This window comes from Mesitornis unicolor, unplaced genomic scaffold (assembly GCF_000695765.1).
Source record: "Mesitornis unicolor isolate BGI_N332 unplaced genomic scaffold, ASM69576v1 scaffold14394, whole genome shotgun sequence".
In the NCBI taxonomy this organism is placed as follows: Eukaryota; Metazoa; Chordata; class Aves; order Mesitornithiformes; family Mesitornithidae; genus Mesitornis; species Mesitornis unicolor.
In genome coordinates this window covers 11,610-29,927 of record NW_010178172.1, presented here as the reverse complement: position 1 = coordinate 29,927, position 18,318 = coordinate 11,610, and the positions used below count along the sequence as shown (strand labels likewise).

Genomic DNA, 18,318 nt, shown 5'->3' with positions numbered 1-18,318 from the left:
ACTTGGCTCTCCCTGGCTTTTCATGCATGTCACACAGCAATCCTCACTGGCTCTACAGGATTTACCATAGAGGCAGTGATAACATAGAAGCAAACTCCCATCACAGGGGCTTCTGTGTCAGGAGCTATGCTGTATGAACCATGAGCTGCATGTAGTGCGAAGGAAGCTGTTGCTACCAGCAAGGTCTCACAGGGAGAGTGGGAGAAGCCAGCTTGTTTAAGAATTTTAAAATCAAACTGGACAAAAATCAAAGGATGATTTTATTTTCTCCCCAGAGCTGGGAACAGTCCTCTGTGGAGTGCTCTCATCTGAGGCTGAGAGTATGAATGGCAAACAGGTCACATTATTATGGTTTTTCTTATTACCAGCTACTACACTGCATTATTGATAGCTGAAAATATATGACAGTCTCTTTTTTAGCATTACATTTATGTAAAAAAATTCTTATTTACCACAGAGTTGTTGGAGAGCTGGGATGAAACCATCTAGAGACAGACAATTGTCTCTCTCCTCATACCAGAAAAATTGTTTTGATGTTGCTGCATCTTTCACTAGCTGGTCCATTATCAGATGTAATAACATATCTCAAACCTCTAAAATATTTTCAGTCACAATCACAATTTAAGCAAACTGCAAAATTATGAAAAAACATTGACTTTTTGTGTAACAGTTTCAAGTAATCCCACAAAACACCTTTGCCTTTTAGTAAGACTTGCATTTCCTTTTAAATTTTAGCTAACAAAAATTGAGAGGTGAAAGAAACATTTCATGTACAGAACAAAAACAAAGTGCTGAAGAAAGTATGTCTTTGACATAAGCATAGTTCTTATAACTTAAAATCTCAACATTTAGCTAGATTAACTACATCTATCTCTTCCCAACAAAGCCACTCCACAACAAAAAGTAATCACAATGTATTTGCTACCATACCTCTCTACTCCAAAGGCCGAAGAGAAGACCCTTACTGTACCAGACCACAAGGCTGAGGATGCTGCAGGGAGAACCCTCTGCAGCCCCAACCCCGTCTTTTAAAGGAAAGAGCTGTGAGCTTGAAGAGAGCCAATTGCTGCCAACTTCAGCAGTATCACTCAGGGAGTGGCCTCTCCACCAATCATGACCCAAACTATTTTTGAGTGTCCCAGGTTAAATCTATCACTCTAATTTCATTTAGAGACTAAGCAGATGGCAATGTAAACTGTTAGGTAGGGATGCTCAGGGTGATATGCTGCTTTTGCAGCATACCATTTTGCCATTGACTTTTCAGATGGACCTGAGAGGACACCCCAGTGGAGACTCTATTCTGGTAGTTCTACAGGACTAATACTCATAGTCAGATATGTATTTTGAAAGAAAGAAATGAATGTGCTACTGCCAGGAAGAACAGATGGAAAACAACAATATGATAGTGTATATATATACACATGTGTATATATATGGTGCAAATATATAGTATCAATTCCTTGCAGTCATATTTTCTGTTTCTTCTGCTTACTTATCCAGTACTTTAGCTAACCAGGACTACTTCACTTGTCAAGGAGGTGATTTAATCAATTAGCTTGCATGTAAACCAAACAAATTCCCTCAGGCGTGGAGCACTTTGCGGGACAATCTGAGTCACTTCATTGTGCAACCCATGAATAGAAAGGGGTAGAGACACTTGTCAGTCAGTCCACAAATACTCATACTTTACATAGATTTAACATTCATTGCAGGGAGTCACATGCATAATAATGTCATTATTTATATCTCTGACAACTGTGGATGAGTAAAACTCGCGTTTATTCAGTTAAATAAACACATCCTTAAAATTTTTTGGAGTAAGTTGTGCAGTTCCTTCAAAGCAAGGGAAAAGCTACACTGTTTCTGTCCACGTAGATCTCAAAGATTTACGAACAACTGAATTGTCTGAAAACTATCTCAGCTTATCCTCATCATATTCTTTTAACATTTTATGGTTCTTCTAATGAGTACCACCCAGTTTAGATAAAACTTTCAGCAAAAGTTAACAAAGACACACTAAGGCTTCCAGAACAGTTTCATCATTTCTCTCTACAAATACAGCAGTAAAAGCCAAGTATCTGCTTGCAGACACATTCAGATACCACATTCAGACACGCAATAAATAGTTTCTACATCCAAACATTTCACCTTTCAAGGTGTTACAAAGAGTTTCTAAAGGGAATGTTTAATTTCCATTTTCTCTATTGAGCCACCAAGTATTTGCTTCATTCTATATGTTAAAGGAGATAGAGATTGAGATCCTTTTTACCCAATATACAAGAAAACAAATGAGCTTATCAGTGTGGCAATCAATGGAGACTTGTTGCTGCATCTCTGCAGATCACTTTTGGCTTTGCATGATTCCGGTTGTTGCCTCTGTCTCAGTGCTTTAGTGGACTCCTTTCCCCACCTCCCCAATTCTCTGCCTCCCCAATTCTCCCCTTTCTCCATGCGCTCTAGTCTGTGGCACACTGAGTGATGTGCGTAATTTCCCTTGTTTCTGTCTATTGGGAAACAGTACTAGATCAACAATGGTATACTGACCATAGTATAGGCTGATACAGGAGAACTGTTGGTGTATACAGCATCCTATTTAGTCCTAGGAGAAACAACTGCTTTGTTTGTGAACAGCCAGGGGACTAGAGCTTAAAGAGCAGTGTTGTGTTCAGCCATGGCTCTGGTCTGAAAAGAAGAGCCATGGCACTCATTGGTTGGTCCTGGAAGAGGTGTCCCAGTGGGAGTGAGAAGAGATGGGCACCAAGACTTTAGTGCTGTTTTTCCCCGTTTCATGAATTCTTCCCCACATAGGCAGAATAAAGTGCCTGAAGTGTTATCAATGAAGGACACCAAACTATTAAAAAATCTCCATTTCTTTTGAGTTCTTCTTCTTCCATGCTTTTTCTAGTCAGTCTTCACCTACCACAGAATACAATGAATTGGAAGCCCTGCTGTGATTTACTGCTGTTCGGTTTCAGGAAGATTTTTTTAGTAAAAAACTGCAGCAGCCAGCTAGATAAATAAACTGTTTCAACTCAAAATCAAGTGCAAGTCACATTTTTGTCTCAAATTGGAACTGAACTTTCTGTACTGTGACACTTATAGACTAGTTTTCCTTTCATATGCTTTTAGTATCTCCTGGTTGAATGTCTGTGATGACACTGACATAAGACAAAAGAAAGCTTCCAGCTCCATTTTACAAATATGAGAGGTACAGAATTATTTGAAGACTGACACCTTCAAAGAGCTGCAGCTACTCACAAACAGAGAAGAACTTCTGGATGATGTAAAGGCTAAGGGCACTGAGCATGGGACTGTGGAGTTTCAGATCCTGGGAGGAGCAAGAAAGACAAAGAACAGAATTACAGCCATAGACTTCAGATGAGCAAATTTCAGGGACTGGCTTGGCAGGATCTGTGGGAAGTTGACCTGGAGGCCCAGAAAAGCTGGCTAATCTTCAAGGGTAGCCGCCTTAGAGCATAAGAACGGTCCATTACAATGTTCAGACAGTTGAGCGACTGTGGCTGAAGGCCAGCATGGAGGAACATGAAGCTCCTGAGTGAACTCAAACACAAAATGGAAGCATACTGTGGATGGAAACTGAGACCAGCTACTTGGGAGGAACACAACGATATTGCTTGCGCATGTAGGAATCAGGTCAGGAAAGCCAAAGTTCAGTTGGAGCTGAAATTAGTTTGGGAGGTGAAGGGCAACAGGAAAGGTTTCTGTAAGTACATTGCTAGCAAAAGGAAGGCTAAGGAGAATGTGGGCTTATTGCTCAGTAGACTGGGGAACTAGTGACAAGAGACATAGAAAAAGCCATTTTCACTGCTGTGGGTGCTGCCTCATTCCCACAGACCCTGCTAGGAACAGAGTGAACTGGGAGGCCAGAGGACAAGTTTTGCTAGTGAAAATGGCTTTTTCTATGTCTCTTGCATTTGAAGTACTGTGTCCAGTTTGTACTCCTCAGTATAAGAAAGAGATTGACATCCTGGATCAAGTCCAGCAGGTGCCACCAAGGGACTGGAGAACATGACCTACAAGAAGAGTCTGATAAATCAGGCCTGCTCAACTTGGAGAACAGAGGACTTGAAAAACCCTTCAGTTGTCTACAACGTTTTGATCAGAGTGCAAGAGAAAATGGAGCCAGACTCTTCTTGGAAGTGTGTGGTGAAGGGACAAAAGGCAACAGAACAAGTTGGAGCATGGGAAATACTGATTAGATAGCAGGAAAAAAAAATTGCTCTAAATGTAGTTAAATAGTGGAACAGGTTGCCCAGAGAGGTTGTGGAACGTCCATCCTTGGAGGGGTTCAAGACTCGTCTGGACACAGCCCTCAGCAACCTGATCTAATTAGCCCTGTTTTGAACCAGGGTCTGGACTAGATTATATGATTCCACAATTCTGTGATAATTATTTAGATTTTCTAAATCCATTCTCAAATGTCAAATTGTTAAATTCTTACAAAGAGTAAAGTCTCACTCTGTGTGTAAAGTTTTGCTAACATTAATGGAGATAAATGAATAATGCAAGAACTGGTTCCTGAAATTAGTAAAATGTAGTGTCTATAGTGAAAAGAACCAGTTACTCCTTCTCGTCAGGCTGCAACTAGTTTTGTAAAGCATCAGTAACACTGTCAGCAACACCCACTGTACTGGAAACAAACAGATTCAGATTGTGGAGTGATTAAGAAGTTTTACTAAAACGTTAAAATAGTGACCAAAAGCCGTGTTACTAATGTTACAGCATCTACTCCCTACAAGCCAACAGAAGGAAGACTTCATTTTTCTCTTATTATTGTTTAAAGGTAAAGGGACATTAGGAGTGACTGTGATGGTCCTCATCTCCCCCTTCCTCATGTTTGTAGTGAACATCAGTGGAAATCACCAGATGACCCTGAGGAAAAAAGAACATGTAAAATTACCTTAAATTTCAGCCAGCCATATTCATAGATCCTATGGCAAACCCCACAGCAGTCCAGGAGACAAGGATGGCTTTATGCCTCCTGAACATTAGCTGATTTTAGGATAGGCATGGGCTCTGACGTTAGTTAACACAACCGTCCAAAAGGCTGGATAACACTTACCACAGAGACACTCAGGTTGCCTATGAGCTTTCCTCCAGTAGACAACAGTCAGAGAGTGAGGACTCGTGCACTCAATGCTCCTAAGCCCTGCTGGGTGTAGCAGAGCTGTCTCTGTAGTGGCCCCGTGCTGGCAATCCCCAAAGGGCTAGTGGGCCCTTTATAACCTACAACTGCTCAAATCACCAGGGCAGTGGGTGGAGGGCTCATTTTTGATACAGAGCTTGGATTTCATATCTAGTGTACAGGTAAAGCTTGATTATTGGCAACATTTAGATCTACCCAACACAGGAATACAATCAAATGCACAGGCCTAAAAAAGAAGCAATATTCTTTAACAAGAAATTGGGCTTCTCACCTGATTGATTTTTATTACAGGTCCAGTCAGGGTAGTGTGGGCCAAGTTAGGAAGAGGAAATCCTTTTCCTAGTTTATCTTCAGAAAGGACAAATATAAATACATTCGAATGTAATCATAAAATGCATTTCAGAAGCATCTTTCTCAAGGAACTCAATTTGTTTTGCATTTTCCCTTTAATCCACCATTCTTGCACCTTTCAAGGGAGCTATTATTCATATTTTCTAAAAAGCAAAAAATCCTGTGAAAAAGTTGTATACAGACCTCTTAAAATCTCTCAGCTGTCTGACACTGGGATCTGACTGCCTTTCCCCTTCACCAGATATCTACCCCACAAGATCTGTTTCTGCTGCTTTCTTATTCTCCATCTTTCTTTCATTTTCTTCTCTACCTGATCCTCCAGTCCCTGTAATTCTCATCTATCCCTGCTTTCCTGGATCACGCTCCAGTTCTATTCCTATTTGCTTTTCCAAACATTTGACTTTTGCATCCCTCCCTTTCATTTTCTTTCCTTTCTCCTCACCAATCTCTTCATCACTTCCTTCCTCAGCAGTATCCTCACCTCTGTTTACCCTATAGGCACTTTCTGTACTCCTCCACCTGCCTCTTTCCACCTTCACCTCTTTCTTCATCATCCCTCACTCTCTGCATCCCACTGAGCTGATTTTCTGCTTTGTCCTGCCTGTGGCAGCAGGTGAAGCATGAAGGCAAGAGGGAGTTGATAAAGTTAGAGATGCTACCCTGAAGCCCCAGGATGCAAGTGTGCTTCTGCAGTTCTCCAGTCTGGGTCATGGTTTGACTCTGTGTCAGGACAAGACTAAAGCATGTCTCAGCTCTGCTGACAGCGATAAGGAAAACCAAGCCCAGTGTTCAGAAGGGAGCCAAGATTTGCTTTATCCAGGTGACTGAGAGACCAGGACTGAATTCCAACACAGAGTAGATCTGTTCAGGTGCAGCCAAATAGAAAACCTCCCATAACACAGTCTTTAAAGCTGGGCACTATCTTTAATGGTTTCAGTCTTGCTTTCCCATCAACTGTACTCAGGAACTGGCCGCAGTCCTTACCATTGATTACTGGGATCACTACACTCCGTACTGCGTAAGATAGAAAATTCTCCACCAGTGACAACTGCTGTGAGGGGGAAAACACATTTGGTGATTATTGCCTTATGCTGATTGGGATTGAAGCTTGATGGGGGAGATGGAGGGTTAGAACTGGAGTGACGTGCAAAAACATCAGGACAGAGCTTGGCAGAGAAAATCTCAGGCAAAAAAAGATATTTTTGGTTTAAGTTGCAGGTGAACGATGTAAAAAATACATGCAAAGAGGTGTCCATTTTTCTCGCAATAAGTTATACTGAAGTATTTTTTTTTAATGTATATTAAGTATCTGGGTCGAACCTTAACTTTAGGAACGAAGTCTGTTCAATCCAATTTCAGCTGCCAGGACTCAGTTCCCAGAAGTGAACTGTTCTCTGAGTGGTGAGAACTGCTCTGTCTTGCTGCTCTTATACCACTATGATTAGTGTCCTCATCCCGTCACTTGAAGATGTAGGTTGGGCTGAGCTGCTGCAGAGTCACACTGACCATTTCTCAGTCTACAGTGAATGATCTAAGCTGTGGCATGGTGTTTCTTTTATTCCCTATTTTTTACTCCCCTTTTAATGATGTTTAGTTGAAGTGATTCAAGATAATTCCTGAATCTGAGCTTAAATCTGACTTTGTATTCACTCCAACTGCTACGCCTACAGCTAGAAGAGTTGTTAGCCCCATGCCTGCCTTTGTGCTGCTGGATACAGAAGTGAGCAGAATCAACTATGACAGCTTGCTAGGTCAAGCAGACCCAGGCAAACATTTCTCTTTTTTCATTTAATGTTAGTTGGTAATAACTCTTGAACATCTGGAGCCTCTGATGAGAAAAAAAACCACTCAACACTCCAAGAGGTATTTCCTCTTACTGGAAAGAAAAAGAAAATCAGAAAATACACTATTTCAAAGCAGAAAGAGCAGTGGCAGATGATATCCCCAAGACAGATCAAGAGTTGTCCAGCAACAAGTTCAGATGTATTTCTTTTATCTCTGAAGGGCTCAGCTACCTTTCCTAGGCACTGAAACCATCAACTTACCTCAGAGGAGCCAAGAGCGGAGTGCAGCAGGGAGAACTGGAGACTGAGGAAGAGAAGAAAAGAAGAGGGTTAACTAGAAAGGGCAAAGGCAGAAGTTATGCACACTGCTTGAAGATTAATTTGTGGAATTTCATACTGATTCCATGCTGATTCACGCATTTAACTTTGCCAAAGACACTTTGATTCTCAACAGCTTTTAATCAAAATTGGCACAACTACAAATGAGTTTTAGAATCACTGGGATCTTTCTGATACTGATCTCCTCCTACTGTCATGTGTACTCCTGGGCTGTGACTATATGACCTGGGAAATCAAATTTTTGTGGAAGTGACATTTCCTGCAATAGCTGAACTACACATTCCTCAAATGTTCATTATAATTTGAATAAACTCATACCTATTCCTAACCATCATGATTTCCTAACTTTTTGCACTTATGCCTGTAATGCATCTTCAGATTACTGTAAATATAAACATGGGGAAAAAAACCCAACATTTTGAAGAACAGAAGAACACATTCTTGTGTCAAAAGCTCTGAGTGGCACCATTGCTTCTTAAACTTATACAGACAGGTTCTGATCACTCTAAGTCCTCTTTTCCTGTTAAAAACGTCCAGTGAACAAAACTAAGAAAAGGCTGCTCACATTTTTCTTTAATGAAGATGTAATAGGTTAAAAAATATCATGTATTCTGGAATTCTGCCCCAATTTGGAGTATAGATATAACAAGAAGAAACACCAATGCAGGCTACTTGCCTGAAAGTCTGTGCTTCTACCCACCAGATACATTTAGGGAGAAAGGGGCTGTAAACCCAGACCAGCTTGTAATGCGAGTAAAACTCGTTCTAAGACAGAGAAGAACACACATAACTGTAGGTAACCACAAAACCAGCAAAATCTAAAAAGCTCTGAGCTTTGTTTCAAACTACAGACATCTTTCTTGTCTCATTTGTTTGATGGGATGCTGTCTGCTGTTGCAGTATGTGCGATGTAGTCTCACTTTTCCCTTCCCCTCATCTGAAGGCACACAGAGAGCTAGTTACAGTGGTCCAGTGCAGTGTTTGCACTCTGGCAGTTCTGTTAATGATACTCAGACATGGCATGGCTGCAACACAGAGAGTTTCAAATAAACTACTGAAATTCATTTGCCAACATCAGCACAGACTGAAACAGATGCCTTTAAGATAACCGATAAATTGAGCATTGTCATCTGGAAATGTATTTAACCTACAGAAAGAGGTAGTATCATGTTGCACAAGAGACATGGTTGTTCTGTGATAATATTATATTTCATCTGCAAGATTTAGACCAACCTGTTAAAAGTATTTTAGATTTCCTGTGAGAAAGAAGGTAACTAATTTTCTTTTTGTTATGGTGAAACAAGCACTGTCAGGCTGACGCAATGAAGTTCTTTGGTGTCCTAATGTTGAGATCATTAATATTGCTTTTTGAATTTTCTCTGGTTACCTCTTCAGAAGTAATGAGATATTCAACTTCTGTTTGGTTACTGTCAAATCGGCTCTGGTAGTGGCTGTCTGCAGGGAAAAAACAAAACAGTCTTCTGTGACTGCATACACAGATACTGTCTTAGATACAGGCACAAATGCAATTGCTTTCGTGATTGGAAACACAATGTCGAAACTTTTTATTTGGTCAATACATGTAGATAGTGAAAACATTTGTGAACTTGCTGCTTTCAGCCAGCAACTGAGATTGCGTGAGCAAAGTGATAATACTTCCCAGATTGCCTCCTTATCATTAGGATCATTTAAGTCCTTGCACAGCTGACATAATTGGTTCACTTTCAACCTAATGAAAAGATGTCTAGGGACACACTGAACTATTTTATAAGAAACAAGTTAGGAAGACTGGGCATCAGATAATCACATTTTTATATATTACAAATTATTCTTGAATAATCACTCAACCTCCCACATGGAAAAAGGATCTTTCATAAGTAGCTCTCTGTACCTGCCTATTAAATTCTGCAATATGTGGTACAGGTTTCCTCCCTGTGAAATGCAGTGGCAGATGAGTATGTGCTATTTTATGTCATTCTCTATGATTTTCAAAGGATCTGGAAGATTACTGTGTGATTTGTTCAGCCCCAGCACTGAATGTTATCTTCTAGCTCATGTTACTTACTAGATTCCCTGTAAAGAGGTACCGGGTGGTTGAATTTGGCAGAACAGCAAACACCTCTACACAGCCAGTGATCTGTAGGATGCATCTGTCTGCATTTAAACTGACCACAGGAGGTGATGTTCAGCAGCACAGGGCATGATATTATGTAACTCAGAGCCATCTGTGGAATTTCGAAAAGGAGAAAAACACTGAATGCAGAGTTAAGCTTTTCTTAAGCTACAGTTTCTGTGGCTGCATCATAATCAGGTGCTATACACCAATCCTCTTGTTAATTAACCAATATTAAAAATGCTTCATTTTAATTACAGCTACTGAAATGATGAAATCAGCATTGCATATACACTGAGTTTCAGAGACCATAAAACAAATGATGAAGTCTTAGACCCACTGATATTGAGCATATATAGAGAAATAATTTAAAGGTTGTCCCTGAAAAATGTATTTCAAGAGGAGGGGATTTGCACTGCATGTTAAATAAATGAGGGAAATAAGTGATTTGAGTAAAAAAAAAAAATAATGACCCCGACAATATAAAGAATTTGGAAAAGAGGCAGCTTTCCAAAAGAGCCAACCTTTTGAAAAATATAGAAACTCCTAGAGGGCACAAGTTTAGTTTGCAATGCCACAGATTCCAAATTTCATTAAATGTTGCCATATTGTATCTTAATTTCTTGCATCATATTTATAAACTTAGTTACTCATGACTATTACTTCCCATTGTATATAGTCTCCAGTAGTCATATATCAGGTATCTTCGCACAGAGAAGTGAGGCTACCAATGGCAGAGATACCATTACCTTGAACAGGAATATAAGGAGACTGATCCCACAGCAGTCTACCACTTAAGTTTCCATAACTATTTCAGAGATTGAGAGCAAATCCAGCACTAGAGAGAAGTAGTAGAGAACAACTAAAGAGTAATGTGATATAGTTAGGAAGAACACAGAGTTATGACTGGGTAGACATATATGTTTCAATCTTGCACTAATCATAAACCAGCTAGTTTCCTTGTCTCCTCCAAACTTCTGCAGCTAAGCTAGTACACTGATATTATCCATAAGAAACATTAGTTACTGCTCTTTCTTAAAAGGTCTGTAGAAGTAAAAGTACCCACCTCAGGAATAGAATCTTTGAATAAGGTGGTATTTAGGTTAAAAGTAGTAGCAAGCTGTAAACAAATGAAATAAATTAGATCATTATATCAGCTTGAAAATTAGGTGTTCCTTGGTAAAAAAAAAAACAACAAACCAAACAAAACCACAAAATATATCCTGTTTACTTTAGTTTTAGATAATCCATGTTTTGATTTAGTATTTCCTTGCCCCAGAACAACTCCTAAGGAACACACAGTGCTGCGTGGGACAGAAGAGAGACAAATTGCTCATGGACGTGTTTCAGAAGCACGTACCAGTGAACAAACACTATTCTTTGAAAGAACAGATGTGGCATCCTGCTTACTTCCTGCCTTTAGGACTTTCTTAGATGAAATATACTGAACCTGTCAGAGGCGGGACTCAAAAATCTCACTTGCTCTTTCGCTGCTGACCACTGTGATGGCATTTGTCAGTGCCATTTGGGCCTCCTATTTTTATAAAGACCCTCTTAGCACTGTTTCAGTTAGTAAATCTTCTACTAATGCTAGTGTGGAAATAGCATTTTTGAGAGAAGTCTTGTATTCTTCTTGTATTCACCCACAGCTGAAAGCTTAGTTTCCTTGTACCTGCCTCTTGCCTCATTTTGCTGTTAAGTCTAAAGGTTTAGTCTACCTCTCAGAGCAGCCAATGCATTTATTGTGGGCCTCTATGCAGCAGACTGGCTTCAGTACACTTCTTCCTGTCTTGCCCTTTTCTTTCCTATGTGGAATCCACGCAGAAAAAAGCTTTCTTTTTGTTATTTCTGCCACTCCTTGCACACCAACTCTGTAATGTTCATATCTGTCATTCCTTCTGTAAAGCTGCCAAGAAATTCAGACTTAGGTCTGAAGGAGACTTTGACTATTTTAAATGATGACATACAGAATGAATGCCATGAATCCCTCCTACAAGTGGTAGAAGTGTGACCCGAATCTGTGTAAAATAGTAAACATAAAAGTGTTAGTCTCACTATGTGTTAGTCTATCCACAGTGCTGATATTTGTAATTCTATTACATGTAAATTATACTCACCTCTTTGGAGATGGTGATGTTAAAGGCCCCTGCTCTGTAGTAAACCAGTGAAGCAGACTTAAGAAAATAACGGGAGACTCCCAGGTAGAGCATGGAATCACCCTGGTTTGGGAGAGCAAATGGAGCTGGCACAAATGGAGGGTCTGTGTGATTTCCTACTGGATAGACTGTGCCCTGCAAAGAGTCATTACTGAGTATTTCTAGTTGTAAACATTTGTGTATGTCAGAATGCATTAGCAGTGGCTGAACAGAAAGAATTCTTCCTAACCTGAAGAAAAGCTTGACATTAAAGAAGACCAGAAGTAAGCAAATAAGTTTGTGATATGCCCTGAAAATCAGCAAATTCAGACTTGCAATCACATTGGTAGCTGTCATGGATTATGCATCATTTGTAACAGGTAAAGACCAAGTTTGTGATATACCCTGAAAATCAGCAAATTCAGACTCTTTTGAAAAAATACAGGAATCACAATCTGGCCTCCATCCTTTCAAAGTCTGAATTTGAGCATTCAAGTTAGTATTCTGAACTGCAGCTATGAGATACACAAAAAATCCTCTGGAGCACAGTTTTCTTTTTCTAGTGGCAAAGTCTTTTTCTTAATTTAATTCTAAGGGTGACGTGTCAATAAAATCTTCAGGCACACCCTAAAAGCAGTCGAAGTTACTTAGGACAGGGACACAAAGGAGAATTTTATGTCACTCAAGTCTTAGTCCTGGTCTAGCTGCCAGTCCTTGAAGACCTAGTTCTGGTGCTGCAGAGGTGTGGGACCTTGGTTAAGTTATACTAAGAAAATAATTCTTAAAATGTGAAAAGGTATGTGAGCTCTGGCCATGTAAGACAAGAAAAGTAAGAACAGACAGTAGGTTGTATAGTTACTGACACTGTAACAGTAGCTGAAAGATTCAACGGGAAAAATACTGAAGTGGAAATGTATAAAACCCTAATAAAAAGGTTGAGAGTTGGAAGATGAAAACTCGAAACTATCAAGAATCAGCCTGTTCCAAAGAGCACTGAAGGCCAGTAACTTCCTTACCTGATTAATAACTAATTTACAAAGACTCATCCAGTATCCCATCAGGGTGTCAGCCTGATAAAGCTTAGCCTGTAAGTTCTGGCTAGCTATAGTAGCAGATAAACAGTTGCTTAGTACTTTAAAGCTATGTATATCCTGCTTAAAGAGTGTCTTTTGTGGCTGGTAAAAGTTGCTTGAACAAAATAACCCAGTGGCAGAGTTTCAGCCACAATTCTAGTACAGCTTTCTTATCCAAAGTCAGTTCTGAGAGCCACAGGGATGCTCTGAATTACAAGGACTGTCGAAGCTGCTGAAAAGCTGGGTGTTGCTGAGATTTCTCTTGTCAACAAAAGTGAAAAACAGATAAGAAAGGAACTTCTCTGTGCTGCTCAAAGACTGTCTGAGAGAAGTCTTTTTTCTGGGTGTGATCTGTACATATACAAGATGCTGAGTCATCTCAAAACAAATACTTTGGATTGCAATCACATTGGTAGCCGTCATGGATTATGCATCATTCGTAACAGGTAAGGACCAAGTAGCAGTGTATCTGAAGAACACTTTTATGCTGAAACTCTGAAATAATTTCTAAATAATAGCTTTGGTTAATTGACAAATGCAGTTAATGTATTAAATAAGCAATCATATCTGGTTTCCAAAATGGCTCTTGACCAAACTGTCCAAATGTCTTATTGTGTTTCTAATTAAATATTGGAGAGACTGAGTAAGACTGCAGTAAAAGAAAATGAATCAACACAAAAGAGAATCAGAAGAGTTTTAGAAAGCACACTGATATTAAAGACAAATTACCTTCAAATCCAAGGTAATGTGTGATTTGAAGACTGCTGGAGAACTAACTAGGGAATAGTCTATTTGTGCAAAGGCATCAATCTGGCTTAAGACTAGAAGAATGATGGACAAAAACAAAACAGTCATTATTAAAAAGACACATCACAAACAATTATTGTTTAGTTAAAGGCAAAGGCGTTCTAGAAATGATGAATCTCAAGAAGAAGAATTGTGGGAGAAGGAAGAAGAAAATAAAAAAACTTATTATAAGAGAAAAAGCGAGGGTATTCCTTGTGGAAATGTCATTGATTCCTCCTGGTTTAGGCCTTGTTCTTCTGTTCACAACTGAACACACTCTTCAGAAATCTCTCCCGTGTAGTGAAAGGAGTATCTAGGGCAGAGTCCTCTTTTTTGTTACGTGTTTGCACAAGAGAACTAAACTCTCCCATATGATTAGTGAAATACTGGCAAATGCTACTGAATACTTTGGAAGATGACATTAGCACATTCCTACACATATCAGTGTTAAAGGCAAGGGGTGTTTGTTCACAATAGAGGGCACTTTATCAGACAATAAGATTGAAGAATTATTTTTGAAAACTGTTCCCATGTAACTTCAGTCTGTTATATTTTTATTGGACTGTAAGGTCTGTTCATATTGTATAAAAATCAGATGGGTTTAAACAGAAATGGTGAATTCACACAGAGATTAGGAACTCCTCTATATGACAGCACAGCTTGGAGCGCCCTTGAGCCTGAAGTGTTTAGGTATGTACTGCATAAGAAAACGTTCTTGACAAGCATGATTTTCAGTAATATTTGCCACTACTTGGCACATGGCAGATATAACCCATTTTAGGAAAAATAAAAGTCTACTTACTTTGCTTCTAAATAGGAGAGCAGATAATAGCAGTATCTGCAGTGCAAAGTGAAGAGTGGGAACAAACTCTCTGACCTGAATTATATGACTTAGATGAATTCAGTGAAATTGAATTGGTGAAAACTCAAAATATTCTTAGTCTTGGAAAAAATAACAAGAACCAAAAAGGGGGAAAAAAAGAAGAGCTGTGGGATTATTATAGAAGTGAAAATCTTGTATCTATTGTATTCATGTCTTTGCAAGACTGACACTGAAACTGTTACTGGTGAAGAGAAGCACGCTTAGTGTGACATTGCCTTCCTGCAGCATCTTCTTATCTCACTGAACTCAAGTTGAAAACAAATGCTAAGTTTACAAGATCTTACAGGAATGTTTGCTAGCTCTTTAGTGGATTATTGCTAACTCAGTTTTCTTATGTCCACAGTACCAAGAGCACAAAGGATCAGCATGAAAATGTTCTTCTCAAATATTTGAGGAAATAACACAGGTCAGCTACAATAGACTGAAAGAGTAAATGTGACTTGCTATGGACACAGACAAAATCTGAATATTGTATATAAGGTGCATGCAAGAGATTTCTAGGGTGGACTCTGGAATAGGTTAAGGTACAGAAAAATAGCTGTATTTTTCTTCCTTCACTTTTCTTTTACTGTGAACACAGAACAGCCTGGAATCTAATAAAAAAAAAAGGTTAACATTTGAACACTATGAAAATTACTTAACAAAAAGCTGTTATCAACAACTTACCCTTATGCTTTCTTAGCTCTGCATCCATCATTTGGATTTTGTATTTGATATTTAGGCATAGCTATATGAAAAGAGAGTCAGTAATGTAAGGGCTGTTTTTCAATTTCTCCCTTCACTAACTGAAACCATCTTTGCAAACTTACACTTGTATCCAATTTGGTGTGAATGGGCTTCTCAAGATAACCAGATAGAAAGTTGTAGATCCAGCTGGAGGAAAGGAAATTAACACAATGACCTTTTACCACGGATTGAAATCTTTGAATTATAAAATCTGGCAGACTGGAATGTCAGTGTCATTTATATTAATAGGGCTTGATTACAGTGATGTTGGTTAGACTGCGCAGTTGACTGTTTTTATTAATTTGCGAGTCAGACAAATGTAAGGGGTTCTCAGTCTCATAAGAGCTATTTAGAAGGCAATCTGCAAAGTAGTGAATGTTCATGTTAACATGTTGATAAACAATACTCAATTAGCCACATTTTGTCTTTGAGTAAGAAAAAAAAAATCTAGAAAATCAAAATAAGAACTACAAGCATTGTTTCATAGTTTCTTTTGAAAATTTTATTCTGAAATAGTAGGTCAGCTTGTCAAAAGGCATAATCAGTCTAAACCACCTTCATATCTGCAAACCTCCATTTGCAATCTTGTATTCTTTAATGTGCCCAAATTGATTTTTTTTCATATGCAGTATGTTTAATCAGCTCGTTTGTTGGCACATGCACAAAGTGTAGATTAACCACACTTCACACACTCAGCAAAAGTTTTGAAAACAGACCTTTAAAATTCTATTTTCATTGCCTTCAATGGTTAGTTGTATCCTGTAACTGGATCCCTAAAAATAAAAATTTCAAAAGTGGCTCTTATGCTACAAACCCTGCTACATCCCACAGAGTAATTAGAAAATCTACTGTACATACCTAGATCCTCCATTTAACTTGACTTTTACACTATTAATGCTCAGCTGGCAATTGTGTAGCAACGTGGACAAGTGGCCTGTGCTGTCCCTTGACACTTTGAAGATAATTGCAATAAACAGTCCTGAGACGGACACAGTAATTTCTCCTTGGTCTTTGCTGCTCAGAGGAAAACAAAACAAAACAAAACAAAAAACCAAACCAAACTCAGTCAAAGAAACATCTGCTTTAAGGCAACAATTTAAGAAACTACCTGTAAATCAAGTTTGAAAGGACTTTTTGCTTCTAACATCTGGAATGAAGAATGGGTTTTCTAGGGATTAAAGTAGATTTGGGAGATGCATGATATTCAAAAACAGATTATATGCATAAGTTTCCAGGACATGAATTTTCCAGTAATGTGCAGGATTTGACAAGTCTGCAAAACTTTGACCATTTTACAGCAACAGAAGACATTACAGTCCTTCATGATAAATCACCCTGAATGCCTCTGGGACTGCAGCAGCAGAAGCCAGTTAGCTAATAAATATATAACCCAGTGGTTCTCAACTTTGCATATGTTCCACCTGCCTCTTTCCTGTAACAATTTTCAATAACCCCTTAAAATGTATGCATTCCTCCATTCTTTGTCCTGCCCCAAATCCATTTGTTCTGTCTCCTTTCTGTAAAAATCCCTTCTAAAATACCAACAAAAATATCATCATACCTAAATTCCAGCAAATTTAGGTATTAGGACTACAGTTAGGAGTTGTAGAAGCTGTAGACCAACCAAGCAGGACACAGAAAGCTGAATGGGTGTTAGAATAGCCTTATAAGAACCTCATTTACCATAACAGAACTGGCAGTGAAAGCATCACTTTTCACCCCTTCATCTGATTATTTAGGTTTTCTTTTTCCGGACATTACTATAGTGGGTGCACCATACTAGGGAGAAAGAATCCAGCTCATTGTGAAGCTCAAACTGTGAGTCTCTCAGTTTTCCTCTTTTATTTTTCAGGCTAAGCAAAAATCCTTGGGAAAGAGGTTGTAATCCTGAAAGGTTAATCTTAACCCTGCCCCAAACCATAGACTACCCCTGACCAAACCAGTGAGTATTATTGCCAGTCACAAAGTCCCTCCTTACCACCACTACCATTTCTAGTCCCACCTTTCAGTCTGTATATGTGAATCAAGTGGCTATCTGGAGGAAGCACCACTCTTCACACCCTCATTTTCCAGTCCCTAACCAAATGCCCATCTCACAAGCCATTAAGAAAAACATTTTCCCAAGGAGGGTTGTGCAGCACTGGGGCAGGTTACTTGGAGAGGTTGTGGCATCACTATCACTGGCTTAACACCACCACTAGACAGCTGGCCTGATCTAGTCTGGTGACTGCTCTGTTTTGAGCAGGAAGCCGGACAAAATGACTTCCAGATATCCTTCCAACCTAGGTTTACCCATAGTTCAGTGACAGAGACCATCACAAAAGGATCTCAGTCCTCCTCCTCCCTTTTTGGGCTGCCTCTGTTCTTGCACCCTGGTATCTCCTCTTCTTCAGAAGGAATCCTGATTCACTGAGGCAGGGTCTCAGCTCCAGACCTCCAGAAGATTTTGTGACTTGCAGAGTGCTTTGGGACACAGTGGAGAGGGGGGCTACAGTGAGAGCTGGAAATGCAGGGATAACACTATCACAACCAAAAAGCTGTGATAAGATCCACTGACCCTGGAAAGACCCCAGGAGGGGTGAGTTGTCAATGGTCTCCGTTGGAAAGGTCATTTTCAGCTGAACCTTAGTGTACTATGCTGAAAACAACACATGGGACTAGGGAATGGTAGGGCATATACTGGATCTGTCTAAGCCTGCAGCCATTCACAAAACATCATATTGAACAGAGCAGCACACATTTTTCCTTCTGCACCTCAAAAAGGCAAGGAAAACCCTGCACCCCCTAAACACCACCAAAGCTAGCTTTGACCACCTCCACCATGATTTGCTTCACCAGATTCTGCATACTAGCTCCCTGCCTCCCTGGCTGTGAAGTCTTTGGAGTCTGAGATCTCCTCAGATTATGCCCAGGTCCTTATCCTTCAGCAAGAGCAAGAGGTGGCTTCGTGTTTGGGAACAG

The 18,318-nt window shown here is 39.5% G+C and overlaps 1 protein-coding gene across 1 annotated transcript in view; it reads right to left on the bottom strand.

Moving 5' to 3' along the window:
• Positions 1–4,815: 4,815 nt before the first annotated feature.
• BPIFC (BPI fold containing family C) overlaps positions 4,816–18,318 on the bottom strand; it is a gene marked incomplete at its 5' end in the record, with an annotated part of 19,255 nt that continues 5,752 nt past the window's right edge. The window contains 11 exons of the mRNA XM_010182364.1: positions 4,816–4,893; positions 7,564–7,606; positions 8,318–8,406; positions 9,029–9,096; positions 9,812–9,866; positions 10,821–10,874; positions 11,872–11,973; positions 13,692–13,783; positions 15,298–15,358; positions 15,441–15,504; positions 16,216–16,371. Of these exons, the coding sequence (XP_010180666.1) occupies positions 4,816–4,893; positions 7,564–7,606; positions 8,318–8,406; positions 9,029–9,096; positions 9,812–9,866; positions 10,821–10,874; positions 11,872–11,973; positions 13,692–13,783; positions 15,298–15,358; positions 15,441–15,504; positions 16,216–16,371 (862 nt within the window). The remainder of the gene's footprint in view (positions 4,894–7,563; positions 7,607–8,317; positions 8,407–9,028; positions 9,097–9,811; positions 9,867–10,820; positions 10,875–11,871; positions 11,974–13,691; positions 13,784–15,297; positions 15,359–15,440; positions 15,505–16,215; positions 16,372–18,318) is intronic.